This window comes from Phalacrocorax carbo, chromosome 21 (genome assembly GCF_963921805.1).
Source record: "Phalacrocorax carbo chromosome 21, bPhaCar2.1, whole genome shotgun sequence".
Lineage (NCBI taxonomy): Eukaryota > Metazoa > Chordata > Aves > Suliformes > Phalacrocoracidae > Phalacrocorax > Phalacrocorax carbo.
This window is the reverse complement of record NC_087533.1, coordinates 5,437,636-5,465,634: the sequence shown is the minus strand read 5'-3', so window position 1 is coordinate 5,465,634 and position 27,999 is coordinate 5,437,636. Positions and strand designations below refer to the sequence as shown.

The 27,999-nt window shown below is 45.9% G+C and overlaps 2 protein-coding genes across 3 annotated transcripts in view; both read left to right on the top strand.

Annotated features, from left to right (window-relative positions):
- The first annotated feature begins 4 nt into the window (after positions 1-4).
- On the top strand, positions 5-6,884 carry TLCD5 (TLC domain containing 5). Its single transcript, XM_064470858.1, has 3 exons — positions 5-85; positions 2,344-2,543; positions 2,966-6,884. Exons 2-3 carry the CDS (start codon positions 2,345-2,347, stop codon positions 3,502-3,504), a joined length of 738 nt encoding a protein of 245 aa, XP_064326928.1. The 5' UTR covers positions 5-85; position 2,344; the 3' UTR covers positions 3,505-6,884.
- Positions 6,885-14,552: 7,668 nt separating this feature from the next.
- ARHGEF12 (Rho guanine nucleotide exchange factor 12) overlaps positions 14,553-27,999 on the top strand; it is an 80,570-nt gene continuing 67,123 nt past the window's right edge. For both annotated transcript variants that reach the window (XM_064470943.1, XM_064470942.1), the window contains exon 1: positions 14,553-15,190. In XM_064470943.1, the coding sequence (XP_064327013.1) occupies positions 15,159-15,190 (32 nt within the window). In that variant the 5' untranslated portion in view covers positions 14,553-15,158. The remainder of the gene's footprint in view (positions 15,191-27,999) is intronic.

Below are 27,999 nucleotides of genomic sequence, written 5' to 3'. Positions count from 1 at the left end.
CCCCTCGGCCGCCGCCCGGCCGCTTCCTCTTCCCGGGCGGCGGAGGCGCGGCGCCGGGCCGGCCCCAGCAGCCGCCTCCCTGCAGGTGGGTACGCGGCGCCGGGGGAAGGGGAAGGGCCCGGCCCGGCGGCGCTCCCCGGCCCCGCAAGGCTGCGGGAGCCGCTGGAGAGGAGCGGGGCCGGGGGCAGCCGTGCTCGGCTGTGGGCAGGCCCGCGGGCAGCGGCTGCCGCCGGGCAGGTGCGGCGAGCGGGGCGGGAGGCCGCGGGGGCGGCGGGGAGGAGGAGGGCGGCTGCATCCCGGCGAGGAAGGCTGCTGGCTGCGGGCAGGCTCCGGTCGGCGGGGCGGGCTGTGTCCGTGGCTTGGGGCGCGTCGTTTAGGCTCTCTGGGCTCCTCCATTTTCTCATTTGTACGCACGCACCACCCCCACCCCCCAAAAAAAACCAACAGCAGAAAAACAACAACAACAACAACAACAAAAAAACCACACAAAAAAACCCCCCAAAACCCACACCAGAAAATGGTGCTTTGCTCAGGTGCCCATCTAATTTTCAAGCTCTTTCAGGGAGAGCAGGGCTGTTCTGGACTAGGTTCTTAGGCACGTGTGATTATTGCAGAGCCTGCTGTTGTTCGTGACCCCATTGCTACTGGTGGTACAAACGATTATAATTATTGATGTTTTTAAAGGATATTGCCCTTTCCAGTGTGGGGGGACAGGCGTAACTCACAGGTGCAACATATATGTTCAAAAAACGTGTAGATGTGGCACTTCGGGACATGGTTTAGGAGGCATGTGGGGTTGGGTTGACAGTTGGACTTGATCTTAGAGGTCTTTTTCAACTTTAATGATTCTGTGATTCTATATAGTATATGCTAAATGCAAATGTTTAACTTTGGTGTGCAGTTGGAAGGTAGCCCCCATCTTTCTTTCCAGGAAATGGAGAAACATTTGTTTCACAAGCAGGTGTGGAAAACACCTAAAAATGCCTAAAAGGTCATTCCTCTTCCTTCTACAAGGCTTCTCAGCTGGTCAATTCCTTTTGTTATATCAGGATTCTTCCTCCCTTATCTGCCCTGCCTCTAAATGCATAGGGACCTCAAGTACCAGGGATGTTAATGGAAACACCTGGTCAGAGCAGTTAATCACATCCTTACTTTATCTCCCCGTGCTGTGGAGGCCCATTATACCTCAATGGCTTTGTTTACCCAGCCTCCTAAGTAATTCCTGGTAATGCTTTCAACAGGCCAAACAGGAAGGTTGGGCATTGCAACTCTGACTCCTCGTCAAATCATATGTAGTCCTCTCGGTGTTCCCGAGCCCTGGGTGTGAAATCCAGCGTGCTGGTCACAGGTACCAGCAGGACCAGTGGCGCTTTTGCTATTACACAGCTGGAAACTCACGTATCCCAGAGCGTGACTCAACTTCTTTTCATGCGCTGCCCTGAATGCTCAGGAGTAATGAGACACATCTTATGTTTCATGGAAAGCTATTATAAATAGGAACAAGATGTAGCTATTAGAGTATTACTTATTTGAGGGGCTAATTGTTCTAATTTGAGCTTTGTCCTCATGTGCTTATGAAGAAGCTTGAACTATATGTTGTTCTACTGGGAGTTTTCCTTGGGAGGACAGGGGGATTTTACAGCAGTTTATTCCTCAAACTGTCCTGGATATGTGTTTTGCAGTTATTTGCAGTTGGTGTCACTGCACTGGGAAGATTATCAGTGGACCCAGCAAAAGACACTGTGTGCTTTGGGTGTTCTTGGTGGTTTGTTTCAGGAGAGGAAGAACCAAGCTAGTAAACAGCATGACGGGTCAGGTGGGGCAACACAAGCAGACAGTCAAATGTAGGTATATGGGCAGGGAATTAAAATGAAGGTGCAGGCATAGCTCTGGGTCAAAGTTTTATTGCTGGATGTGGCACTCCTGAGCCAGTGAGATGAGCCCTAACATATACCAGTAGATCCTGCATCATAGACTGGTTGGGGAAGTCCTCTGAGGTGCTTTACCAAGTTGTGGTGTGTCTTCTGTTCAACCAGGCTAGGAGCTCACTGCCTTACAAGGTCATTGCTTTCAGTGGGTCTTCCCACAGCTGAGGTGACACTGGTGGGGGTCTGTGTGCTGGTGGCCACATGGTGAATCTGCCCTAATTCTCAAGGATACACTGCTCTGATGTAGGCCTTTCCCCAGAGGAACAAAAACTGTCAGGAGCAAGCAGCACCACCAGAAAACAGCACTGTACGCTCAGTACTGGGATGTTAACGGGTGAAATGCTGCACTGGGTTGTGCTAATGCTGCTGAAGGCTAGACCTTCTGATGCATTTTGTCTTTCTGTTCCTGTGACAGGATGCTGTTCCCCCTGCCTCTGCGGGTAGCCTGCAGTCTGCTTGCCTGGCTCTCTCTCTATGCTTGGTTCTGCCATCGCTACAAGCACCGGAATTATGAATGGAGCTGCAGGCTGGTCACACTGACCCATGGCATCCTTGCTACCTGTCTCTCTGCTTACATTGGCTTTATTGATGGTCCCTGGCCTTTAAGTCACCCAGGTGAGTAATGAAAGTTGTGGTCCCAAGTCGCCCAGTAGGTGATGGCGCAAAGTGGGGTTCTCCTACCACCTCAGTATCCAGCCCACTTGAGGAATGATGATTGTAATGGTATCTGAGCTGCTTTGTGACGGCCAGTACTAGAGAAATGGAGAGACTGGTACTGTATTTTGCTAGCGTAATGGCCCTCCTCAGCTGCAATCTGGCAGACTGTGTGATCACGTTGTGTGGCTGTTACATGTGTGCAGCTGTTAGTCTAACAACTGTAGTATTATGCCTTGTCTGACTCCTCCAGCTGAGCTGTGATCAGTACAAGCTAATACCACCCTGCCAGTGCTGAAGGTGAATACCCTTTCCTTGTCTCGCATCCTGCCTGCTTGTTGTCTCCATACTTTAAAGCTCTGTCTGGTGTCTTTATGTTTCAGGATCACCAAACACAACTCTTCAGGTACATGTGCTGTGCCTTAGCTTGGGCTACTTCCTCTTTGACCTTTGTTGGTGCGTGTACTTCCAGACAGAGGGTGCCCTGATGCTGGCCCACCACCTGGTGAGCATCTTGGGCATCACAGCATCATTGGCACTCGGAGAGTCAGCTGCGGAGGTCAATGCCGTCATCTTTGGTAGTGAGATCACTAACCCGCTGCTGCAGGCCCGCTGGTTCCTGAAGGAGATGGGGTGTTACCACAGTTTCACAGGTGATGTAGTGGATTTCTTCTTCGTGGTCCTCTTCACTGGGGTGCGGATTGGAGTGGGAGCCTGGCTGATGTACTGTGAGCTTGCTTCGCCCAAACCCAGGTGGTACATTAAGCTGGGGGGCGTCATCATGTACGCTGTCTCCTGGGTTTTCATGGTCAGCATCTGTCGCTTTGCTAGGCGGAAGAGCATGAAGAAATACCATGCTTGGAGGAGTCGGAGGAGTGATGAGTTATACTTGAAAACTAATGGACATCTGAAAAACCACTGACTGGATGTTGAGGGAAGACTTTGTCAAGTTCATGATCTGGCAAGAGGAGGATCGTGCCTGAAATGCCACTGTCGGGAGAGGAGCCAGCACACGTTAGCAATTCTGGAGCCAAGTTTATCCTTGGCATAACTCCATTGAAATCCATGGAGCTATGCCACGGATTCATTGGATCTGCAGTGTTTGGCCTGGCAGAGGCTGGCTCGGTGTGTACATAAGCATACACTAAACGATATGAGTGAAAGAAGGGCTAATTTTACAGACTAAACATAACTAGTCCAGTGGTGCAGGTGTAAATAGTAATGTTAGTACCTAACTCCTTCAGCACTAAATCTTGGAAGAGAGAAGAAAATAACACTAGATCTTCATGTTCAGTGTCCTGTACAGGCTGGACAGCTAGAGTGACTCTTCATACTGTTAAGAAGCAGCATGCTCTAGTGTTGCATCAGAGCTGGGATTCCTGGCTCTTCCACCAACTCATTATGTGACCTTGGGCAAGTCACATAACTCTACTCTGTGCCTATTTCCCCATCTGTGAGTTGGGGGTGATGGAGCTGATCCATCTGCATTACGCACTTTCAGATCTTTACTTGAGGGGTGCTATATAAATGCAAAATGATGGTTGTTATCTGCACTTTGTTCGTTATCCCTATGTTTCCTTTGGGAGAAACTATTCTGGTGGTTGAGCTAGAGTGTGACTCTAGAAAGAACAGTATTTTAGGTAGGTTGTTGTTTCCTACCCTTTCTAATTCCTTTTAATAACTTATTTAGTAACATATTGGTAACTTATTTTTCAGTAGTGTCCAGAAGCTCTAATTAGCACTGGCGCCTTGCAGGACTAGGTGCTCTGTGAATACACCCAAAGACACAGCCCCTGATGTGAAACGCCTTTCTGACTTTTTCCCTCTTCATCCCTGTTAAAACTCCACCCGCCCCCTCCAAATACTGCTTTTAGCTCCTAGAGTGACCAACACTCTCCATTATGAGAAGCCCCATCAGGACTTGCCAGTAAGTGTTTTTCTGGCTGATGGACCAAACCCTGATTTTTCTGAAGAATGCCAAAATACCCTCTGCTGTGCTGATTGGCCCAAATGCAGGCATACTGTGGAGCCAGCCTGAGAATAAACAGCATGCCTTGAGATTGTCAGACAAATACCTTCCCCGAGCTGTAAGTAACTTTTAAAAGTAAGAAAAGTAAATGCAGAGTGTTTTACTGCAGCCGTCTGCCAACAATCTGTACTTGCCGGTTTTGGCAATCTAGAGGGGTCAGGGGCCTGATTTGTAGTGAAGGCTGTGTGTACTTCTGTTGCCCTTGAAAATGTCATCCCAGATTCAGATCAGTGTATCTGAACCCTGACTCTGCTGTAGTGTTTGAGGATAGTAGGGTACCATAGGTGAATTTCTGGAAGCTCTGTGGGAAAGGGATTGAAAAAGACTTGAAACTAGCGTTGATGATTTCCCCCAGGACCAAAGATACCAGTTTCGACAGGGGTGTTTCCTCAGATCCAAACTGGGATTTCTGTTTGAAGAGTGGCCAACATGCATCTTCAAAAGGCAGTGGCTAAGGTGGAAGAGCTACACAGCTTTAAATATGTCTTCTGCCCTGTTCAACCCAAAGACCTAACCTTGGCTTTCCATCTGAATTGATGCCTTGACCCCCGGGTTTGAATTCACTTCTGTGTTCCTGATGTATCTGGGTTACTTTATAATATAACGAGAACTTTATATGGTAAGAGAGACTTATTTTAAAGCCTAATTAAAGGAGAGGCACAGAATCTGGCCTTTTTTAAGAAAAAATGTGAACCTGACTGGGAGAGAAAATAAGTGTTACTTATCTGGTCCATTTGCAGGGGAAAACTGTCCCTCAGTTGGCAGCTTCTGATGTTTATTTCACTGTATGTTCTTAAGCGCTGTTCCTTCGTAATTGCTGTCATTCTTAAGATCACTGAGTTTGAGCCTGAGCACCAGGCCTGCAGCGCAGCGCAGGTGCCAGTTCTGCTGTGAGCCTTGCCTGTTGCAGCCAAAGACCTGAAGAGCCCAAAGTACTTCAGATTAGCAGAGCCAACTGTTGGGTGAGCTGGTCCTGTAAAGGAAACTTAACTGACTTAGCACAGCATGGTGATAGGACTATTGAGCCTTGAAGGGAGACAAGAAGGGATAGTTGGGGCTTTGTAGTTCTTTCCCAGCTGTGCTGCTGCTGCGGGGCCTGTCAAGGATCCTTTTTGCCTCAGCTTACCCACTTTCTTAAGTGGGTACAGTATTACCTACCTCGTTGGGGTGTTTTAATTTGTTAACACTAAGCCACTTTTGAGTAACACTTGGTGGTCTGTGTCAAGCTGTGCTGTATAAAGGCAAAATGCTGTTGCTTTGAGTGAAGCACTTCTCACTATGGCCTGCTATCAGTACCTTGTCACCTGAACATGGCACTTCCCAGCATCTTGCTTGCCTCAGAGGCATGAGTCCAGGGTGTTTTGCAGTGGTGCTTATGGGTAGGAGTCAAAAGGAGTGAGCTAGACACATGCATAAGGATCAGCCATGCTGCTTCTTGTTCAGGTCGACTCCTAAGTTGAAGAAACACTCCCAAGTTGAAGAAAGGAAGTCTGGTGGGTTTTCCCTAGAAAGGATTGCAGTAAATCTCAAGCCAAAAGAGTTTCAGCAGCCAGGCTGACCAGGGAATAAGGCCTTTCAGCAGCAAGTCCTGAGAAGTGTAGGTGAAAACAGCCTGTTCATTTTTCATTGCAGCTGTTGACTTGCCCACCAAGAAGAGTTTCCTGAGCAGTCCTGATGATTTAGACTCTGAGGTTTGGTGTGCAGCTTAATGCATGGTTACAGCTTTTCTGTTGGGGTTTTACAGGCCATACCTGCCCAGGTGAATAAGGATGTCAGTTAGTGACTGCCGGTATCTATGAAACAGCTTGTGTGAAGATGTTTTGAAAGATAACGCACTTAATGGCTGAGTGGTCCCCTTCTTTGAGCTGGGGGGAATCTTGGGTGGAAGAAGTCGGGCACTTTGATCAATGTTGAGGCTTTAGAAGCTAAACAAGGGCACCAGAAAACAAAAGAGCAATTAGGAATGGCTTAATGAGGTAGAGCTACCAATGATGTCTCAGAGCAAAGCCTTGTAGTCTGTCTAGTGGGTTCCGGCATAGCATCACAGACCCAGGAGGACTGTAACTTTCAAGCTGTGGATCACGTGGTGGGACCTGTCTCCAGGCTAGTCCACAATGGCTAGTGCAAATTGTAAAAGGAAACTGAAGAACTAGTGTGAAATAATAACTTGTGTTTGAATTACTGTGTAATAGCAACTAATGTTCCACCAGTGAATGGTGTAGATGCTTTGTATTATGTTTTATAAAATAAAGATATTTTAATTATATGAGGGATTTATCTTTTCTCTTTGGATGCTGTTCTTAAGTTGTATCATATTGCCGAATGAGTCAGCATTGCCAGTGTAAATCAACAAAATGATGGTTGGTGGGTGCTCTTTAGGGACTGAGCCAACAGCTTGTACAGCTTTCACCATTATTGCATCTTAGACATGTTAACAGTCAGAGAAACCACCCTTCTTTGCGAGGTTGTCCTGAGGACTTCTTAGTAGTTTGGTGTTTGCTAATAGGTGCTTTCACGTTGACTGGCTGAACAGGGTGCATTTCTTCCATAGCATTTGTTCCCAGGCCTTCCATGCGCCTATCCTCAGGCAACTCACAGAGCAAAAGTGTTTCCTTGGTTTTCCATGCCCTGTATGATAGAGGAGAAGGTTGTCCTCTGTTTCCACACCGTTAACCATGAGCTCTTATAATTAATAAACTAAACGTTGGTGCCTATGAATTGCTGATAGGAAGAGAGTATCTTTTAGCATTATTTAATGTTGCCTTGTTTGGGGGGTCCTTGCAGCTGTAGAGATGAGCCAAAGTCAGCACTGTGCAAAGGTGCAGATTTAATCTGGGGTCCGAGTGGTGTTAGTCTGTCTCTCCACGTGCCTGCTGTGGTGTTACTGCTTACGCACCAGGGAGCTGTCTTCATTCAGAGCCAGAGAGAAACTGCAGGGCTGTGCAGCTGCCGGAAGCTGTGTGTATCATGTTCTGTTTGTGCCCTGAAGCTCCCCGGGCAGGGCTGACTGTGCCACATAATCTGCCGTGGGACGTGGGAGCTGCCGGCAGGATGTTGTGCAGGGCTCAGGTCTGTTTGCACAGGGGCTTCTTTTGCCCTTAATGCAATAGCTTAGCACTGGGAAAGCCACCACCACACAGAACAGCCTTGTCAAGTGATTTAGAAAGCTGTGTGCTCCTTTTAAAAGCTCTGCTTCAAAAGATGCTCCTAAAATAAGAGAGGAGAACATTTCTTTCAGTGATGCTTTCAGCAGTTGCAGTAAGAGACCTAGGTACCAATAAGAATTTCTGTGGGCTGGGAATGCCCCACATGGCCTGTACCAGAAGCTCTGAAACTGTGTGTAGCCAAGCCTGAATGTAGTGTAGTGTGTGTCTTGTGTTGGTGAAGAACAGTTATCTGCCTTGCTTATGGTCACAGCATTTTACCAGAGGTCCAGCATGTCAAAAACTGTGTTCTATAAATAGTTAAGCCAATTTAGTTGTTTGGATGTAATGCTTAAATCTACCTCAAAATCCTCCAGTGCTGGGGAGCAGCTGTGTAGCAGTGAGCCCTCTAGAGATGCTGGCTTGTTTATACTCTACAAGCAGCCTGCCTGCATGATAAAGAGGTCTTGGGGACTGCAACAATTTATCCTGGGAGTTTGTTTAACCTCTGAGGTAGTCCAGAAGCAGAAAAGAAAGTACAGCAGCATTCTGAAGCTTTGCTTTAGAGCTGCAAGCATCTTCCAAGTTTCATGTCTTCAGGAATAACTACACCAGAATCTAGCCTTAAGTCAATGGGCAAATGTGCTTTGACTGTAAAGAGAGAAATCCGCACTCTCCTCTCCCCCATCATTTATTTCACTTTTTAATCTTCCCATTATTTCTTTTAAAGCCATTCCTTCTCTGCTGCTTGCCTTTTGCTTCTGATGCTGGTCCCTGTAGTAGAGCTTTATAAAATTAACCTCTTCTTTCAGTCCTCTGCCCTCTTTTTCTACCTGAACTCCTTATTTGTATTTGAAGAAATTGCAATTTTATGATATTTAAGGTTTTATTCCCTCGCAACAGTAGTCCAAGCACTGATGTAAAAGCATAGCATTTTAAGGCTTTGGAGTCTGCTATTAGACTAATAACAGTGCTGTCAGCAGGTCTGTTTCTTGGACAAAAAAATACGAGAGAATGTTTTAAGCTTCATGGAAGTCATGGGTATGTTCCTGATACTTGCAGACTTTGTATAGCCTGGCTGAGAGTAAAATAACACATCTGCTGCTGTTTCCAAAGAAATCAAATTTCAGAGGCCGAGAAAGGATCAGTCAGCATTAGCCTTGCATTGCATGAGCAATTTCTGGGCAAGGAGCAACTCTCTTTTGGTTATATCAATATACCCACACTTTTCTCTTTCCAAGTCAGCTTCAATATGTGCTCTAGTAAATCTGTGTAAGAGAAGGTGTTAGCTTTTGCAGGCTTTGTCCTGTTTCCCTCAAGTTCCAGGGGGAGCTTGGCAGCTGATAAGTTGGCAACATATAAGAGATCTTTAGAAAATTACTTTAAGAAGGAGTGGAGCAGATCAATGTGTATGGAGAAGCTTTTGCAAAGTAAGAAGGGTTTACTGGTAGTCAAGTTCATATGGAAAGGAGAAAGTGTCAGTTTCTGTGGCTTCTCAAATGTTAAAAGGTACAGGTTTTCAACAATGCTTGTGTTATGTTGCTGTTTGAATTGTGTATCGTGTCAGAAGGGTAAGGTCTGTTCAGTGTAACTGATAATCCTCCAAGGTGATGAGAAATAATGTTATTCTCCATCTCTTTAGATTTTACCCTAATAACTAATACCTCTTTTTTTTTTTTCCTCTCTCCCACCCCTCCAGTCAGAGGACACGGATTCTAGCAGAGGGCAAGAAGGAAATTCATGACAACGCAGCTTCATCTGTCCTTATAAAGGTTGCTGCTTGAATTACGCTGATATGGAAAGAAAGCTTAGTGCTATAAAAATGCTTACTGCAATGTGGATTATCCAGGTTTAGGAACTGTAATACACTGTCACAGTAGAAGCTCTGATAGATTAGGCTATCTGTGTCTTGACGAAGTCTCAGCAAAGTATTGTATTTGTGTCCAAGTGACTTAGAAGTATAGACCAGCCCTGTATGCATTTCCAGTGAACTGGATGCAGAACAAGTGGCCTGTCTTTAGGTGGCAAATCATGTGCCTATTTTAAGGTAGGAGATGGTTAAAAGGCTTTGAAATTGTATAGCAATGTGAAGCACAGGACAAATTCATGCGGGTTTTTTTCAGATTAGAGTTGCATCCAGAGAGGTGTTAGTGGCTGTTGGATGAGTCATATCAGTTTCTGAAGCAGGGTGCATCCACGTCACAGTGAAGCTGGTTAGCATCAGCCCAGCACCTGGCTGCAAAATTCAGTGGATGGGCGAGGAGATAGACACATGTCTGGATTTGATTCAGGGTGTCGTTACGATCTTCAGCACTCTCCGAAGTAGAATCTCAGCAAATAATGAAGTCCCCCACACGTTCTCAGCTGGCTCAGAAGAATCTCATGCCAGAGCAGTTCCCTGGGATTGAAGGATGCTGAACTAAGCAGCAGCCATTAGTTCTTAGGTGAGTTTGGATTGAATGGCAGGGCACTATAAAAAGGAAGGTGTAAGTTAGGCTAAACTTGAGAGCAGAGCAAGGCTTACCTGACTCAAGTTCAAGGACCTGACACAAGGTCAAGGTCCTATGTGTTCTTCAGGAGTCACAAATTCATATGCACATTTGGGAAATTAGCTGCCTTCTGTGTTAGCCTTGGGAATCCTTTCCCCTGTGCCTTTCCCCTCCAGTTGTGCAAGGCTCAAGGGTTGGCTGTTGCCTTACGAAAGCAGCTCATGTTTGGCTTTTTTTTTTTTTTGCCAGCAGAGCAGTTGGCATAGCAAGTTATGTTAAGTTTAAATAACAGTACAAAATACTGGTGCGTTCTATCACTGGTTTTAAACTGATTATTTGTAAGTAGCAGAAGTTAGAAGACTCTTTGTCCATTTAATTTTTATGATAGATGTCAGCGAAACTCAGCTAATAATAGCCCATCACGGCTGACTTACAGCACATGGTTTTACAACACCAGCTTTTCTTTACGTGAGGTCTGCAGGAGATCCATTGCACTCGCAGGTAAGTCACTCTGCTGGTTGAGTGTCCTAAGTTGAAATGTGAAGGGAAATTTTCCTGAAAGACAAATTATTACATTCACTGTTTGTTCACAGTTAAAATTTGAAGCACACCAGCTATCAGAGGCAAGGCAGTGTGGTAAATCCAGCATCAAGGCGTAAAAAAAAAGCATCAGCTTTTGCTGATTTCCTGCCGTTGTCTGGGCTGAGCCCGTGGCGGTGCAAACGCCGCTCAGGCCGCCGCATGGGGACCCTCAGGTGGCCGGAGGGCGCCCCAAAGCTCCCCGAGCTGGCACCGCTTTCGTTCCCGAAGGGGCCGGAGGGTGCGAGCGGGGCCTGGCTGCCAGCCGGCGCCTGGGGGCGGGTGCGGGACTGCTGCCGTTCCGGGACGTGCCAGCAGATGGCAACAGCGCCCCAGGTGAGCTTCGGGTGCGGGGCTGGGAGCCGGGGGGAGCCTTTCCTGGCCCTGCAGGTCAGGGGACCCGCCGAAGGCACCTCCGAGCATCTGTCCTTTCTGCGCCATCCTTTACGGCAAAGTAAGAAGCTATCCTTCGTTGGACTCAACCTTCCTGGCCTCAGGGTCCTCCTCCCTTGAGGCGCTTAGCTCTGCTCTGGACTGTAAAAACAGTCTTGGACACTGGTGCTTTGCCCTGGGGACATGGACTGATGAGGTTCGTAAGCGCTCTCTGCTTCGAGCATCTATGCCTGTATGACAGTACTCTCTGTAAATTCAGGTTAAGTGTGGACTTTATAGCTATAAAAAAAAAAATAAATTTAATTGGTATTTCCCAGTGTAATTGCTTATTGATTTCCCCATCCCGACCCTGGATTTCACACTGTAAAACTGCCCAGGCAGCAGAAGTATCACAAATAGGCATTTATATTAACATAAGTATGCAAACAGCTCCCACCAAAGAAGTCGTCTGCAGAAAAGAGAAGTAGTTATGGTTTCAGAGTCTCCTTTTGAATCGCATTTTTAGTGCTTTTTCTTTCTAATTGTTGCATTAAACATCAGAATGTGAATGCAGCCCATTATGAGCAAGAGTTAATCTACTGAACCATGTGCGTAAGGGTTTTATGCTTCTGTTATGTCATTGATGTAGTTTTGTCTGATTCTTCTGTTGACAATGCTGAGCAAATTTTTGGCAAATGTTAATCACTGTCACTCTGCTGAATTTTACATCAGTTTACTGCAGCAGGGGATAAGTTTCCTTCTCATTCGCATATATTTTTTTTTAGGATTTCCTCCAGCTAATTGTTGTTGTCATTATGTTGTAATGCACAATAAAAAATAATTAAAGTAATAAAACAGCATTGAGGCTTAATATGCAAATGCTGGGCCTGCCGTGAAACAGAAGGTCTCCCAGGAGCTTTCTTCTCTCAAGGCACAGTACTTGATGTTCCCCAAGTTAAAAGTAGGGAGGGATTCATTGCAGAGAAGGTGCAATAAAGAGATACATAATAAATATAGATAGAGGTATTCAGTCACTCTATTACCCTGACCGGTGTATTGCATACAGCTGCAGAATGAGAGGCAGTTGTGGCTACATGTCTTCCACCCCCACCCCCACCTTTTTTTTTCTTTTTCCCAAGCCTCTATCTTCCTCAAAAGGAAACCAAAAGAGGAAGTATAAATGTCCTGTGTATATATGTCAAGTATCATATAGAAAATTATTTCATCCCATGCTTCCCCGCTTTGCATTGAACTTCCTCAAAACAACAAACTCCTCAGACTATCAGTCTCCTGGCTTCCTGATTCATGCTCACTTCGCTCTGAGGATGAAAAAGCTGTATGTTGTAGAGCAGCAGGGTCCCGGTTCACGCAAGGTATGGTCCCGCGTGCTTAGTGATGTACCTGGCCCTGAGTTTCCAGAAGCCATCTTTCCAGACTCGTTCCAAGTCCAGTGCCCTGGCTTTGAAGAAGTGTATCAAGGTAAGATTAATTAGAGGGAAGAAGGATGCTGTCCTATATGACTGGGATTAGCTAGTAAGATTAATTTGGTCTGTTGGCATTTGGTAGGAAAGACTGATGTTTGACAAGTTTGTCTGCGCTGGGGCGGCTGGTATTAATGCCCACCCTCCCTGGCAGCAGAGCCGTCCTGCTTTCCATTCCGCTTTTGTGCTGATCATGAACCCTAATTCCTGGCAACATGAGGCATAGTAGCATGGGAGGTTCCTGAACTTCTGGTATATAGGTGTTTTTCCTAGGTGTTTGAGGACGCGAGTGCCTGGCTAGAATCTTATTTATCCCCCTGTGTTGGCGATGAGATTGCGAGTTGGGTAATGTACCTAGAACTTGGCTTCTGATCTGTCACAGTGTGCTTCATCCTGTTCGTGTCTCAACTGGAGCTGAGGCAGGCGCTTCTCCCTAAAGCTGTGTTGTACGTGGCATAAATGGCATGGAGTTACAGCAATGTACCAGCAAGGATGTGGTGGTTGGGAGCTGTGGCCGAGGAGAGGGAAGTCTACATGCATTGAAATTTGAATGTTCAAATATTCTGTATTTAATGGGTGTGGTAATACATAGCCTGTTGCTCACCTTTTCGTACTGGGGGGAGTTTTTTGCTCTAAGAGAAGGGGAGCAGGAACAGGCCCCCAGCTGCAGTGTTTCTGGGAGGCTGGGAAACGCACGGGGAGGGATTAGTTCTCGTTCTGATCTCGGGTTTTTGTTCACCTTCACCTGTGAGAAAAATGCCTAAGGAAAGGTGTTGTGGAAATGCAGGGAACGCGAGGCTGGACGCGGAGCTACGCACGGTCTGGGAGCAAACGGCGCGGGCGGCGGCTCGCTGAGGCTCCGGAGCCGCACGCAGCTCCTGGCCGCTCGCCGTCCTAATGGGCTGTTTATTCTCTGAGTTTCCTCGGTGTCCTGTTTTCCACGCCGCATACCGTGCAGATGGAGGCAGGGACACTCCCTGCCCCTGAGAGCTTGTGACAAGCCACAACAGAGGAGCGGGCTGGGAGGGAGGGAGGAGGCCGGCGGGCGGTGGAGCTCCGGGAGGGACGGGACACGGAGAGGAAAACCTCGGCAGCGGTACGGCGGGCCGCGGGAGGAGGGGCTGTTCACGGGCCGTGATGGGAAGGGGAGGGGACACCCCGCCGGCCTGGCGAGGGCTGCGGCTGTCCCGGCAGGGGCCTGTGAGTGCGGGGACCCGGCCCCCCCCCCCATCGCCCACCCGGAGCGCCCGGGGCAAGGGGAGGGAGGGGCGGCGGGCTACCGGCGGGGGCGGCGGGCGGCGCGGCGGCGGAAGGATACGGCCGGAGGGGCGGGCGTGAGGCGTCCCGGAGGTACAAGCCCCCCGAAGGCGGGAGGGAGGGGCGAGCGCGGAGGCGGCGCGGCCCGGCCCGGCCCGGCTCGGCTCGGCTCGGCGCAGGCTCCGCCGGGACGCGACGCGACGCTCCCGCCTGGCAGCAGCGCAGCGGGGCCGGGGCCGGAACCGGGCCGGCAGGAGCGGAGCGGGGAGGAGCGGCGCGGCGGCGCTCGCTTCGCCCCTCTTCGAAGCGGGTCGGGACCGAGGCGAGCGCGAGGCCGAGTCCCGCCGGCTGAGCGTACCGAGGCCCGCGGGGCCTCGCCGGCAGGCCGGGCCGCCGCGCCCCGCTCTAGCTCGGGCCGAGGCGCGACAGGCGGAGCGGCGGGGCATGGACCCGCGGGCCTAAAGGCGGCGGCGGCGGCGGCGGGGCGGCCGCCCTTCCCGACCCCCCTGCGGGCGAGCCGGCGGGCGGGGGGTCGGGGCGGGCCGGCGGCGGGACATGGGCCCCTGCGCGGCGGCCCTCGGGACAGCGGCAGCTGGCGGGGAGCGCCGCCCGCCCCCCGCGGGCGAGAGGCCGTGAGCAGCGGCGGGGAGGGGAGAGGAAAGGCAGGGGAGGGGAGGGAAGGGGGCACCCTCCTGCCGAGAGCCGGCGGGCGTCCCCGGCGGCGAGGGGAGCCCCGCGGGCAGCCGCCCCCGCGCCGCCGCCCCCCGGCGGTCCCCTCCCCACCGACACCCCGGACCGGTGAGGAGGAGCGGTTGCTTCGGAAGACTTCCTTTCTCGGCACGCCTCACTTTTCCTTTCTTCTTTGGGGCGAAGGGAGCATCGAGGGGAACAGCTCGTTTTGGTGGTGTTTTGTGGTTTGTTGTTTTTTTTTCTCCCTTGGAGTTTTTTCTTGAACATCCCCCGCGCCGCGCTTCCGTGGTCTGGAAATTCTGTGTGACTGCAAGACGAGTTTTGGAGTTGTTTTGGATTTTTGTTTTTCCTTTTTTTGTTGTTGTTTTTGTTTATTTTTTCCTGCCCTTGAACTGAATTTGTCCTCTGTGCATGCCTCTTCTGGAGCAAGGCTGGATCCTGAACCTCAGTGCATGTGGGGGGCAAAGCCTCGTTAATACTCCTGCAGTAATAGTAAAATGTAAATTGGATAGCACGACTTCCTGCCAAAGGCTCCAATGAGTGGCACACAGTCCACAATCACGGACAGGTCAGTATAAAATTAGATTATTCCTTCTTTTTTAAATTTTATTTTCTAAAGTCTAGGTGCTTCCCAGAGCTTGTTACTTTGTGTTCCAACTTCAGTGACAGTGTGACAGGTGGCACCAGAAAAGTGGGATTAAACCTGAGTTTCTGGGAATCGGTATATACCTGGGGTGGCCAGCTGTCAAGGCAACTAGGTTAACTTTGAAACTGGAGTATTTCAAGCCTACCTGTTTTCAAGCCTGCTAGGCTGACTTTGTAAGAACTAGGGGTTGTAATTCAGCTCTCAGGACGGGTTGGTGCTGGGAGGGACACCGAAAGGAATTTTTTCTGCAAGAAGTTAAAGCAGGAAAAGCGGCAGGAGTTTAGGCTACAGCTCGAGTCTGAGCTCAAAAGCTGCAGAGGGGATGCACTTGGTTCTTGTTAGGTCAAACATTGTAGCCTACCAAAGAGAGGTCACTTCAGGTGAGGGCAGGAAGGATAGTTGATGAGCAGGAATGTCTGCTGGTGGCTGCGCTGCCTTTGCAGTAATCTGTTCCTTGCTTTAGATACCTGTTCAGGCCTCTGGGCTTCTCTGCAGGTGCTGCCATGTGCATTTCATTAGCAGTCTGGGATTCTCTCACTTGTACTGGGATACTTCACAGCCAGGGGAAAAAATGTATTTACTGTTGTAAGGAAAAAAAAAAACCAAGTAGGAAACCTCTTATGTGCTTTTGAGACAGAAGTATGGAATGAGTGTCCTCAGTTTTTCTACTCTTGTAAGTGAAAAAGCCTTCTCTTTTGTTATGTTTTTTTAATTATGTTTTCCTTTATTGCGTGTATTTGTTGGTTAAGGCATGAACATGTGTGACAAAGGCCTTGCTGCTTAGGCTTTTCATGACCAATACAAGCACTTCTGGCATAGGGGATAAGCCAGGGCTGTCTGGGACAGAGGGATGATGCTTCTGAGTGCCTGAGATCACCTTTTAGTCTCCAGGTGTGGGCAGGAAAGAGTAAGTGTAGTTCTCACACTTAGGCATTTTCATGACTCCTCAGGTCTAACAGAGCGTAGTGCCTGAGCAGTGTGTAGGGGCTCTAGTACAGCTCAAAATCACGTCTGGTCTGTGTTTATGACTGTGCTGTTCATAGAGTGCTAAGTCTTTGAAATGAGTTGTGTGGTATGTTTGTACTAGCAGAATAGGCGGCAAAACAAAACTCTTAACTTTGTCCTCTTTTGCAGTGCACGTGCATGAGGTATTATTGACTTGCAGGACACTTTTCTTCTGTACCAGACAAGGCAGTGACAGTAAAAAAGAAGGTGGTGTTTCAGTGGCTTTGTGAGAATTCTGTCACGTATTTAAGAGCGTATGTCTTAACGGCAGGTTGCAAGATATCAAAAGAAATGACAGGATTTTCATACCAAGAAGCAGTTGAGTAACGCATGGGAAGGAAAAGCATGAGGACAGGGAATTTAATTTGCTTGTTAGTAAAACAAAATACTTTCCATTATTGAATTGGAACAACCAAATTGAAAATGTAGTGGAGACAAAAATGTCTCATTTCCTTTTGCTTTCAGTCACGTTAAGAGGATGTTTCTGTTTGGTGTTCCGTTAAGGTTCTGGTTCAGAAGACTTTTAATGTCAGGTGAGGAGCTGTCTCCACAACCCTGGCAGTCAGAGCTTTCTGGTGGTGGGGTTGTGTGATGGTTGGGGCAATGTGGAGAAGCTGGGCCTGGCCTTGCCACTAGTCTTCACCTCTGGCCTGAAGAAACCCCAGCCTGGGGGGCACGAAGGGAATTTGGTTGTCGTGGCCCATTTACTCTGTGGCCGAACCTTTCAGCAGAGCGCTGGATGTAGTGGTGGTGTATGTTCTTAACACGTGGATGTCAGCTTACTAGTGTCTGGATCAAGGCTGCTGCATTCTATCTACAGCATGGTGCAGGATCAGGAGGGGTCTGTTTTTCGGTCACTGTTGTCCTAGCAGTACATTGGTGAAAAGCCTGCTTTCCCATTAGGCCCAAGAAGCCTCCATATTGCCTCTTCAAATCTGGCTCTTAAGCTTGTGATGTAAAGTGGGTGCAATATAAACAAACTTGATGCTTCTAATGTCATTGGATCTACATGGTGTAAATCATATGGCATGTTAAATTCTCTCCATATTTATCAGTGACCTTCCTTGGTGAGATCAAGTTGGGAACTGCCTTAAAACAGAAAAACCCAGCTTGTGTCCATGCTAAATGGTATTACAAATATAATAGGGTAGCATGGGCCTGCATTTTTCTCCACATTAGCTTTACATATTTGCATTTTACATATGTATAGCTGCTTAAAATCCCTGTTACAGACACAAAAGGAAATATTTGCTATCCCTTCAATGTAAGATGGCAATCATACTGTGTGTTGTGATAGCTGTTTGACATTTACCTTGTCTAGGTTGCACTTGCCCTATCCTTTACGTGTTTTGTGTCTCTCATGTTCCTGTTGATGATGTCATGTATGGCATTAAAGTATATGTAAATTAGAAGGAATGTATGAATGGCCATTTCTAGTGCAGTTCTGTAGCCAGTATGATAAATGATTCTTTCATTAAGTCCCCTCCTCTATTTTTTCTCCTTTTTTTTTCTTCCTCATAGTGTTTTCTTCTTTTTTTTTTTCCTAACAAAGTTCAATGGATTTTAGTGTCTGAGACTCTGCTGAAACACAATCGTGCCAGTTCACATCTCATGTGTCTGGGATAATATTCTCTGTGGACCAAACCTTAAACTAGTCAGTTTTGATAATGGTTATGCCTCATCCTTGAGCTGGATTCCAGTATCCAGCTGGCTCACAAAGCACCATCGTTTTCTTGCATCTTCTTCCTTCAGTGCCCTAAGTCTGGGGGGGGGTGAGTGCCTGGGGGAATGTCAGGTATTAAACAAAAAGACATAACAGATGTTAAGACTTCTGAGGGTGTCATGACTGTTCAAAGTTAATGAAGAAGCATCTGACACTTGCTGTTCCTGGTCAGCTACTCAGCATTTAGAGAAGATTGTAAAGGGTGCTAGCAGAAAAAGAAGGATTATCTTCTAATGTAGTACTTCAGGTTTAGAAATAAATAAGCAAAAAGTAGTCCAGGAGAGGCATGGTGCCCTGCATGGCTTCTGATGGTATGAGAGAGTCAGAACAGTGACATTTACTTCCCCTTCTTTCTTTCACAATGTTCTTTTACTTTGAGAGCTGCTGCTTTTCATAATCCTGTTGACCATATCAAACAATTCCTCTTCAGCCTTATTCCTCTGCCACTTTATGTTTGTAAACATTTACACCCTCTTAATTTAATCCTCTCTTAGTTATGCTGTATTTGTTTAGAGGCCTCCTAAGGTGCCATTTATCTTGCTTAACTTCATAAGTCTTTGAGGTCAACATCTCTATCTGAACTGTTTGTCTAGATTGCCTTTATAGTTAGTGGAAGAAAATAAGCACATCTAGGGGACCATTTCTTATCCTAAAGTAGGTATCTAAAATTGGTCAGGTGAATGTCGGAATGCCTGCTTGCCTTCATCCAGCTCTGGATTCAGGTGAGATTTGCAGTACCTTTTAGCCTGAAAATGTCTGGGTTTTTTGTTCCACAAATTGCTGTCTAGTTGCTAGTGCTATATTGGAGTTTTAGTTCCTGGATGCTGTTTCGGGCTGTCAGTGTGAGGATTTTGGAAGGGGGAGATTGACCTTGGAGGGACACCTAAGGCTTGCTTTGGGACCTCCCTCCATGTAGTGGGTGGCTGAGTAGGGCATGTCAGAGGAGGTGTTTCCGTGTTACTTCTGTGAGACTGCGTACGAGTGTGCCTGCGTTGGCTCGCTTCAGAGCTCTTCTGGCCCAGACACACTCGGGCAGGCCGGCTGGCTTTGGGCGTTGCTCTGTTCTGCTGTTTGTGGCAGGCGACACATGGCTGAGCGAGAGAGATAAGGGTTTTATTCTTTGCAAGGACATACTGGGGCTGGGATGAAATTCAGCCATTTGCAGGCTTTGGTAGGCCACTGAAGGATGATCAGAACTCTGCTGTATCCTGTTATGACACTAAAGAAACATTTGTATGCAATTAATCTTTTTTGGTCTCGTAGTTAACTGTATTTTTATTCCTGTAACCATTCCAAACGTGCTGTAGAGTTGAGCAATTGCACGGCTACAGAACTTGCTTTATGTTTCTTTCTGTTTATTAAAGCACAGTAAAAGAATGGAGGCTCTCACTGCTTTTGCAGTACCTTGTTGAGGAACTGATGACTCTTCCTATGCAGTTGCTTGCAAATGAGTTTTATTTATAACAGTGCTGTAGTTTCTGTTGCTATGATTGGAAAATAGGAGAGGTAGAATTTACACATAGTTACCCTTGAGAGGTTTTAATTGCCGATTTGCTCCTGACTTGGTACTAAAATAGACCCTTGTTTCTTATCTGCTTAGATGCACTTTCCCTGTCTTTGGCTGTTTGTAAGTCCCCATAGTAACTTGGACTACTCTAACTGTATGGTGGCAAAAAAAGTTTTATTTTTTTCCCAGCAGGATAGGGGTAAGAACTTCTTAGAAAGTCATGCCTTAGTGTTATTGAGTAGCTAGATGTTTTTATCATGCATCTACTTAATTAGTAGAGTTTGTAAGGTGTAATATTTATGGAAAGCTGCAGCACCATGTCTGTTTCTATGAAGTAAAAAGTCTTTGAGGCAAGTCTTCATGTGCTTTCCATCACTGTGCCTTCGCTATGTTTGCAAATTAGTAGTTGACATAGTCTGTTCATAAACTCATTTTTTAATTTTGCTTTTATTGAAGCTGTCAGAAGAGAGTACTGTCTGTGGTGTTTACTGTTGGCTAGGAAGCAAATGCTACCAGTTCATGCTGCATAGTTTATTAGGGCTTTTACTGGAAACAGAAGTTGAGGTGAGCTTGATTTTCTAGTTTTGAATAGAGCTGTGGGCGTCATGATTATTTGGGTGGAGACAGGAACGATATTTCATCTGTTAGCCCAATTGTATAATTCCCCCTGTGCACATAACTCCTATTATGGCATTTATTAGTGTTTCAAATGGATAACTTAGGAATGATGCTGGGATGTAGGCTACTTCAGTTTTAGACTTCTAAAAATCTTGTCCAGATTCACAGGAATCAGGGTGCGATGCATTTAGCAGCAAAAAAAAATACTTGCCAGAGCTAATTATGGAAAGCCGAGAGGGAGTGAGGGATTGCATGAAAAGTGTGGAGAAATGGTCTGGTGATAATCTAAGCTTGTCAGATACCATTCCTGTCAAAGTGATGTCCATAGGGGTCTAGGTAAATGTGAAATATATAAACCCTGCTGCAAGATGGAGGGACCTCTTTGGCTTTTCCAGCCTCATTTAGTCTGTTCTACAGAGAACTCTTAGACTGGCTTATCATGGTAGTGATTGAGTGCTGGTAGCACATTGACATAACTCACGACTGTCATGTATGGATAGTCCTTCTCCATGTTGTACCCCTCCCCTTTCTTCCTCTGGAAAATAGTTTGCCCATTGGAGTGCTTTTTAAGATCACTGTTCTGTTTTGTTAATGCCTGCTGCACTCCTATTCAGAGATGCCTGAGAAGAAACATGCATCTTACCCTTGGGGCAGAAGTTGCTGAGGTTATTGAGCTTTGTGAGCGTTCATTCGTGATCTTCTCAGACCATTCTTTAAAAAACAGACTTCTGTGTGGATGAGCATGACCCATATAGGAGAGAGGTTTCTTGGTCCTTGAGGGTGGCAGCATTGACTATAGTCTTCCTGCTGGAAAGCAAAGTAGTCTTGTGGTTACTTTCAGAACTATTCTGTATTGTATTGTAAAAGTAGTGATTTAGGCATTGAGGATTATTTGGCAGTCCATCTGAAGGTAGTGTAGAGCATTCATGTATTTGCCTGGGGAAAGCAGTGCAGACACCTGTACTGGTTATTTTGCATATTTCATTACTATATCCCAAGGTCTTTTGATTATTTCAAGAAGTGGGGTCTCCTACTGAATTTGTGCCTTAAGCATTTTGTGTGAATCCTGTTCAGTGAGTAGCTTCAGTGCCTGCTTATGTTTCCCTCCTTTACCAAGAAGCTTTGGAGTATCATTAACACAATTTTTGGTATTAACTGGTTTTTTACCCATTTTTTCCAGTGTTCTGGGTAGCGTTGTTTGCCTCATGGTTACAAGCATCAACCCCCACCCTGGCCAGCCCAGCGCTATAGCTTGTAGTTATGCAAAGTGCCTCAAAGAGGGGCAGTATTTGCCTTGGTCTGGAGACTGAATTCTCCACTTAAACCCCTAGGTGGTCCTTCTGGGTCACCGGGGAAGTATGTTGGCTGTGCTGCTTGAAAGATAAGCTTAGGCTCTTGCTTTCAAGGCTTTATCCTCCAGGTTTCTCGGTGAATACCCCTTCCTTCCCCCTGAAAATTAGCAGTAGGAGACTCATTAATGAATCCCACTTGTATTATCCTTCAGTTTCTAGACTGGGTGATTTGGGACACTAATGAAAATGCTTCTTGTGGCATTCCTAAGGCTCCACAAATATTCCTCTGCCTAAGCACTCTCCTTTCTTTCACTCTAGTCATGATATTTTATCTGCTTTGAGATAACTAGATTGTTCTTGTGTAAGAGATGTCAGTAGCACTAAGAGAAAATAGACTTGAATGCATACTTTCTGGTAGGTGATGCTATGTCCTGTTCTGTGGCCCTGTTCTGGATAATTACTAGGTTTAAAGAACAGAAGTGTTAGTTCATGTCTCAGCTTGATTAAACTAAGGGTCAGGAGCCTGGATGTAGATAATGTCTTAACGTCAGGAGGGAGCTCAAAATAAGGATGGGGGAAGCAGTAGCAAAGTAATTAGTAAGATGAAAAGGGATGTAAAACCTGCCGTGTTTGATTAAGAAGGTACAAGGAATAAAATACAAGGCAGGATACATACAAAATAGGAACAGCACACTTAGCGAAAGACAGGAAGAAACAAGGTTTACTCATTTTTCTTTTAAAAGAAAACATTTAAAAATAAATATATTAAAAATGACAGGAAGAAGCAGTGTCCTTATGTTTAAAATGTAAGCATAAGTATAAATAGTAAAAACAAAACAAACAATGTTCAGACTGTGACATTCACAAATCATCTACTAAACATCACTTATGCTTTGTTATTACTCTGTATCCTTGCCTTGAGTATTTTCAGTATTGTGTGTGTTTGACTTCTAAGACCAATGGGCAGGAACCCTTTCTTGCATGGTCACACCATTTAGCAAAGTCTAAGAAACATTGCTGTTTACATCTGTTGGCAAATGCTTAAATATTATCTCTGTGGCTATTTTGAGCTTTGTTTTGACAACACTGAAACTTCTGGGCTCTGTGATGTCAGTTGGTAAGGTACTTCATTAAATTGCCTTGGCACTGGAAAAGCAAATGAATGGTGCCCTTTGTGAGGGTGAATACCTGGGGTGGAAGAGATCCTAAGGCCAAGCACATGAGTTCCTCTACTTGAAGTAATTTCATTGTAATCTGTCTGGGTCATTGTCATGTTAGTTACTTGGATACTGTCAAATGTCCCACTGAAGATAGGCAGTGTCCCTTGTAGGACTGGTATGCTAACAGTGGATGCTGTCCTGGAAGTGGCACTTGGGTCTCAGTTCATTTAAGGGTTCAGAAAAACTAAACCCTTTATCACCAAGGAACAGGGCTATGTGAAAGATGGACTGAACTGTGTGAATTGAGCAAAAGGGCCTCTTTTGGTGGTTATAAAGAAGTTACAGTGTTGGTGCTAGAAACCTAAGGTAGAGTCCCCAGGTTATGGGAGTTCCTGTTTGCTCTCAGTTGGCACAAGAAAGGTGTATGCAAGGGCAAGACTCGAATTGGTTTCTGTCTGCTCCTAAGCTTTTGAATTACGTATTGGAAGTCTTCAGAGATAATGGTGGAAATCTTAATTTTACCCAAGTGCTGTTCCTCGAGACCATAAGTAGCAGCACAACTATGCTTGTTTATGTGAGAAGCTGATCTTCAGTTTATTTGCAGAGTGTGAATCCTGGTTTGTAGTATTACAGGCAATCATTTTACCAAGAGCTTGGGTGACTTCCCAAGATAAACCAGTAACTAATGAAGAGTTAGATACTCTTTTATGGAGTCCTGAATGAGCTGTTACGCTGGATGGAAGGCGGTTGGCAGGCTTAGGTGGGACCTGAATTGACCTGAGGAAGCAAGTCTAGAGGAGAAGACCCCTCTATTTAATAAAACACTAGACTGATCTGAGGCAGGTACAGGATTCTGGGTTCACCACTCCCATAAACATACAAGCTTCAACCTGCAGGCTTACCTGAAGTATCTGATGGCTGCTTGAAAGTCTTTTTACCCTGTTATGATAGTGGCTGTTAGTGTAGCTTATTGGCAGCACATCAGACAAGGCGTCTCCTCTCAGTACTCCCATGGCACAGAGGCACCATTGCATGCTTCTGTTGTGCCCAGATGCAAAAGAATATTCTGATGAGTACAGGCTGAGATCAAAGGTACTAGAAAAGTGTTGGGAAAAGGGGCTAAGAGGAGAATTGAAGGAGGGAAGCTGTAATGAGCGAGGAGAAAAGGAAATAGGAAAAAGCTGCAATGTAAGACATGAGAAAGCCAATAGGAAGTGAGTGAGAGGGAGAGAAATGGGAGAGGTGGTGGCAACTGCAAGATAGGAGAGGGGTTTCCTGTGGGCCTTCAGAATGCACTGGCAGATGTCAGCCGTAAAGGACTAAGACCTGGTGTAAGGCAAAAAACCCTGACAAGGCAGGGCTACAGCTGTGTGAGTTTTCTGTGGGGGACTGAAGATACACGTTTGGTGTCTGGGAGTGCCTGTCTGTTTCTTGAGGAGGCTGTGCTGGTACTGTTCGGGACTAGAAAACTCAGCTGTTATAATGCCTTCTAAAATTTTGCTGTGGTTGGAGTGACAGCAAGTCCCATGTGGCAGTATTTGAGCCACGATGATGGTAACTCCTGTTCTTTTTTTTTTTTTTGCAAGTAAGAAAATAATGCGGTTTTCCGATCTGTGTCGATAGGATATTTTTTCCACCTTCTGAAAAATTATTATACAATGTCCCAAATTAGACAGTGACTTCCGCCAGAAGTAAGCTGTTCTTCTCACATCATTTCTGTGTTTTAAAAGAGTGATTTTTCCCTGCTGCTGTAGACTGCTGTATAGCTTTCTAACCTGACTTAGGTAGGCAGCATCATAACAGATTTGAAAAATATTCAGGGGGAACTAATAGAGAGAAGGGGATGAATTTAAATCATATGAACTCCCTAAATGTAAGGGTAGGGGGGATTGATGGTTTATCAGAAATACTTCTGTGTCGAGGATAAAAGTTCTTAGCTTAGATATCTCATAATGATGAACTGCAGCTCTCAAGTTGGCAATTTGTTCTTGTTGTCTGTTGAGAGACACAAAATGATAGGTTGTGGTTTGCCCTGCATAGTCCCTGTGGTTTCAGTAGCGGAAGTGGTTCATGTGGGTGCAGATCTGATCTTAGCAAACCAACAAGCTCAATCACTTTGGCTGGTGAAGGTGGTATGGGGATACTGCAGACAGCTGTTTGCAATTGTTGTGGGATTTCCTTTGTTGTAAGGATGTGTCCAAGTCTGTAGGGCACTGGTAAAATGAATACCTTTGTCACAGACTTCTACTCCTGAGTTACAATGGAACGTTCAACAGTAAAAGCAGTATCTTGTGACAGTTCGGAAATGGGTACATGATCTAAAAGAACTTTGCTCTGTATCTGCTCTAGTTGCTTCAGTGGCGGATGCTTTGGTGTCTGTGTTTGATAATACTTACTTAATGTTTGGTAAGTATAATGTTGCCAAGCACAGCAGCCCTTTCAGTAGTATTGAAAGCCCCAAGTTTTACACTCGGATGCGTCAGGTCTATGAAGTTATGTAAAATATTCAGCCACTCACATAATGGAAATTGTTGTGAGAATAAAACCCTGTAATATTTGGGGGTGGTGGGGGATGGGGAAAGGCAAGCATACTTTCCTGTTCTTCCAGTGTGGAAAGATGTAGGAATGTTGGTGATAGCTTTGAACGCTAGAGTGTTGTTTACTTTGGATGTTAACCAGTGCAACTTAAGCTGTATGCGTTGCATAGCAAACCTTGACCTCCTCTCCCTTTTCCTTTTAGTAGACTTACTAATGAGTGCAAAACCTGATAATGAGACATTAACTCTGTTTTTCAGTGTCTGCACCTGGTCACCTGTGCTTTTGACTCCCCCTCTGTAGATGGGGTATCTGGCTGTGCTCTGGCCCTAGTAATCCAGATGTGGAGTCCCTGGTTTAGGCTAGAAATGCTGCCTGGTGGGTGCCAGGCGAAGGGCAAGAGTCACTGTATGCTGATCACGGCTTGTTTTAACAGTTAGCACCAGCCTTACTGGAGGAGGCTCCTTCTCTTAGCAGAGCTCCTGGGTCACATGTAAAACAGAAGCAGATCATTAAGCTTAGCTGGAAGGGGGAGAGGAAGTAGCCTTGCAACAGGTTTGAGTTTTGGGCAGCCTGCAACTCAAAATGCTTTTGCTGGAATTCAGCCAGATGGAGACAACTTGCCCCTTTCTCCTGCCTTTTGAAAAAAAAAAAAAAAAAAAGATCATGGCTCTGGCTACTGGGAGGCAGCTTCGCTGAGCCTGCTTACTTACTGCAATGACAAGAACATCACAGTAGCTCAGAGTGTGCTGAAAATCTTGCTCCATCTGTTGCTCTTTATAGATGGAGAAAAATGTCTCCTTCAAATCTATAACATACTACTCAGAATAATGATGGGTTTTGATCAGTTATTGGATAAGCAAGGGGCTTCAGAAACCTGAAGTTTACTCCATCAAAATAAGTTGGTTCCTCTGCTTTTATTGGGAACTGGGAATGTATTTTTCCAAAAGTAAGTGCTCATTTAGAGTGTATGTAGGGATTTAGGATTTGGGTTTTTAAAAAAACTTTTAATATTTTTTTATAAATGAAGTGTCTTCTAGCTCAAAACTACAGTTGTCCCCAAAAGAGCATTTCAACAGCTAGGTAGAGGAAAAAAATAACAAAGAACATACAAATAATGAGGTGGGGTTTGGATTTGTTGGTTGTTTTTTTTTTTAAAAAAGACCTTGTACCTGGTTGTGAGACAGGCACAAAGGGAATCTGGACACTTCAAACAAGGACTGTTCTGTTCAGGGACCTTGTTTATTTAAATCCTCATGTGAAATCGCTTCATCATCTTCTCAGATTTGTATTTGGATCGGTTTGCTGGGGTAGTAAATTTGAAATACAATGATTAGCTGTGTGGCAATGAGAAGCCTACGAAAATATCTGGGACCCAAAAATGGAAGGCTTGTTTCCTGTGGGATTTTAAGAAATGCTTTCTCAGCCGTGCTCAAGCTAGCATTCCTGAAGGTGGTCGCATGATCTGAGAATCCATGAGCGCTGCATCCTCCCTTTGTCTCCGTTACCTCTCCAGCTGTGTGTGCACTGGATATAGATGTCAGGCTGCATGAGTCTGGCACAGGAATAACAGATCTGTGGGGCAGCCCTTTGTCAGTGACAAATACTTTGGCTGTCACCCTGGCCCCAGGATCTGTTTCTCAATGGCAGTCAACCCGATTCAGTTGCATGATAATGTGCGGGAAGAAATGCCCAGTAGCAAATGAATTTTGTCTTGTAAGATTGTAAGCTGCCTCTACTCTCCCCCTCCTCTCTCTTTTCCATCACGTGGAGATGTTTGCTTTAGATTAAAGCACTCCTGTTGGCATCCTGGTGGTTTCCATGCTGCAGTGGGTCTGATTACATATATTCCATTTTCAGAACCCCGGGCAGAAAATACCTTGGGAGAAATTGCCTTACTGCGGGCCGTTCACAAAACTAAACAAACTATAATTCCCTTACTGATGTAATGCACTGAGTACTGATGTTCTGCTAGTGATCAGTGCTTAATTTTTATGTTTGCAAGTTTCTTGCGTATGTAGTAACTTGAATAATCTCGGTTACTTAAACTCAGCTGTTGGTTATGGTGATAACACGTTTTGTTAAATCCTGTGAGGATGTTTGAACGTGGACAACTGCTGATGTGTAGTGAACACGTTCAGTTAATACGGTATAGTGGAAATTGGAGAGGGAGGTCTGTGTTGTGGCATTTGGAGCATGCTTTGATACAAAATTGAGGGAGTTGTGATTTCTTGCAAGCATGAATGACTCAGATCTAGCTGATAAGAAAAACAGCTATATTAAAGTTTCTGTAGGTAAGCTGCATGCATGCTCTGCTTAAATAGAAATTATAATACTTAATTTTGTATATTTGATGGTCAAATGTTATCTGAAAAGCAGCTGCAATCACTGTGTTAAAATTTGCCTGGTTTTAGTACTATTGCCCCTCCAGAGGCTAAGGCAGGAAGAGTCTCTTGAGGCTGCAGCAGTACTCGGCTTGTGAGCAAATATTAAAAAAATCAGATGAATCAGCTACCAGGCCCCACTAAAGTGCTGGCCTGCCGCTTTGAGGAAATGTACACTTGTAATTATACTGGTGTAACTAGCTATGTGAACGCTCTTGCTCTGGAATTTCAAAGTAAGAGGCAGATGCACTGTCGTAGCTACAATGATAAAGTTTTCTGGCAAGACCTAAAACTTTTTTCTCCCTGCCCGTCTCCTGACCCCTTGTATGGCTTTGGTGGTGTGCTTTAGGCATGATGATTGCTGTGAAGGGGGAGACGGAGAGCCCTGGAAAAGACTGTTGATTATGCATTGGCTTGAGGGCAAAGGAGAAATTGTCAATAGGACAGACTCAGAAATAAAAGTAATTCTAGGGGAGATAACTCAAACTGGTATTTGGCTTATAGACA

Bases quoted from the DNA above. Each gene is read 5' to 3' on its own strand.
- TLCD5 (XM_064470858.1), top strand. From the start codon at position 2,345: ATGCTGTTCCCCCTGCCTCTGCGGGTAGCCTGCAGTCTGCTTGCCTGG. The intron at 2,544-2,965 runs GTGAGTAATGAA...TTTATGTTTCAG, and splicing joins CTGGCCTTTAAGTCACCCAG to GATCACCAAACACAACTCTT.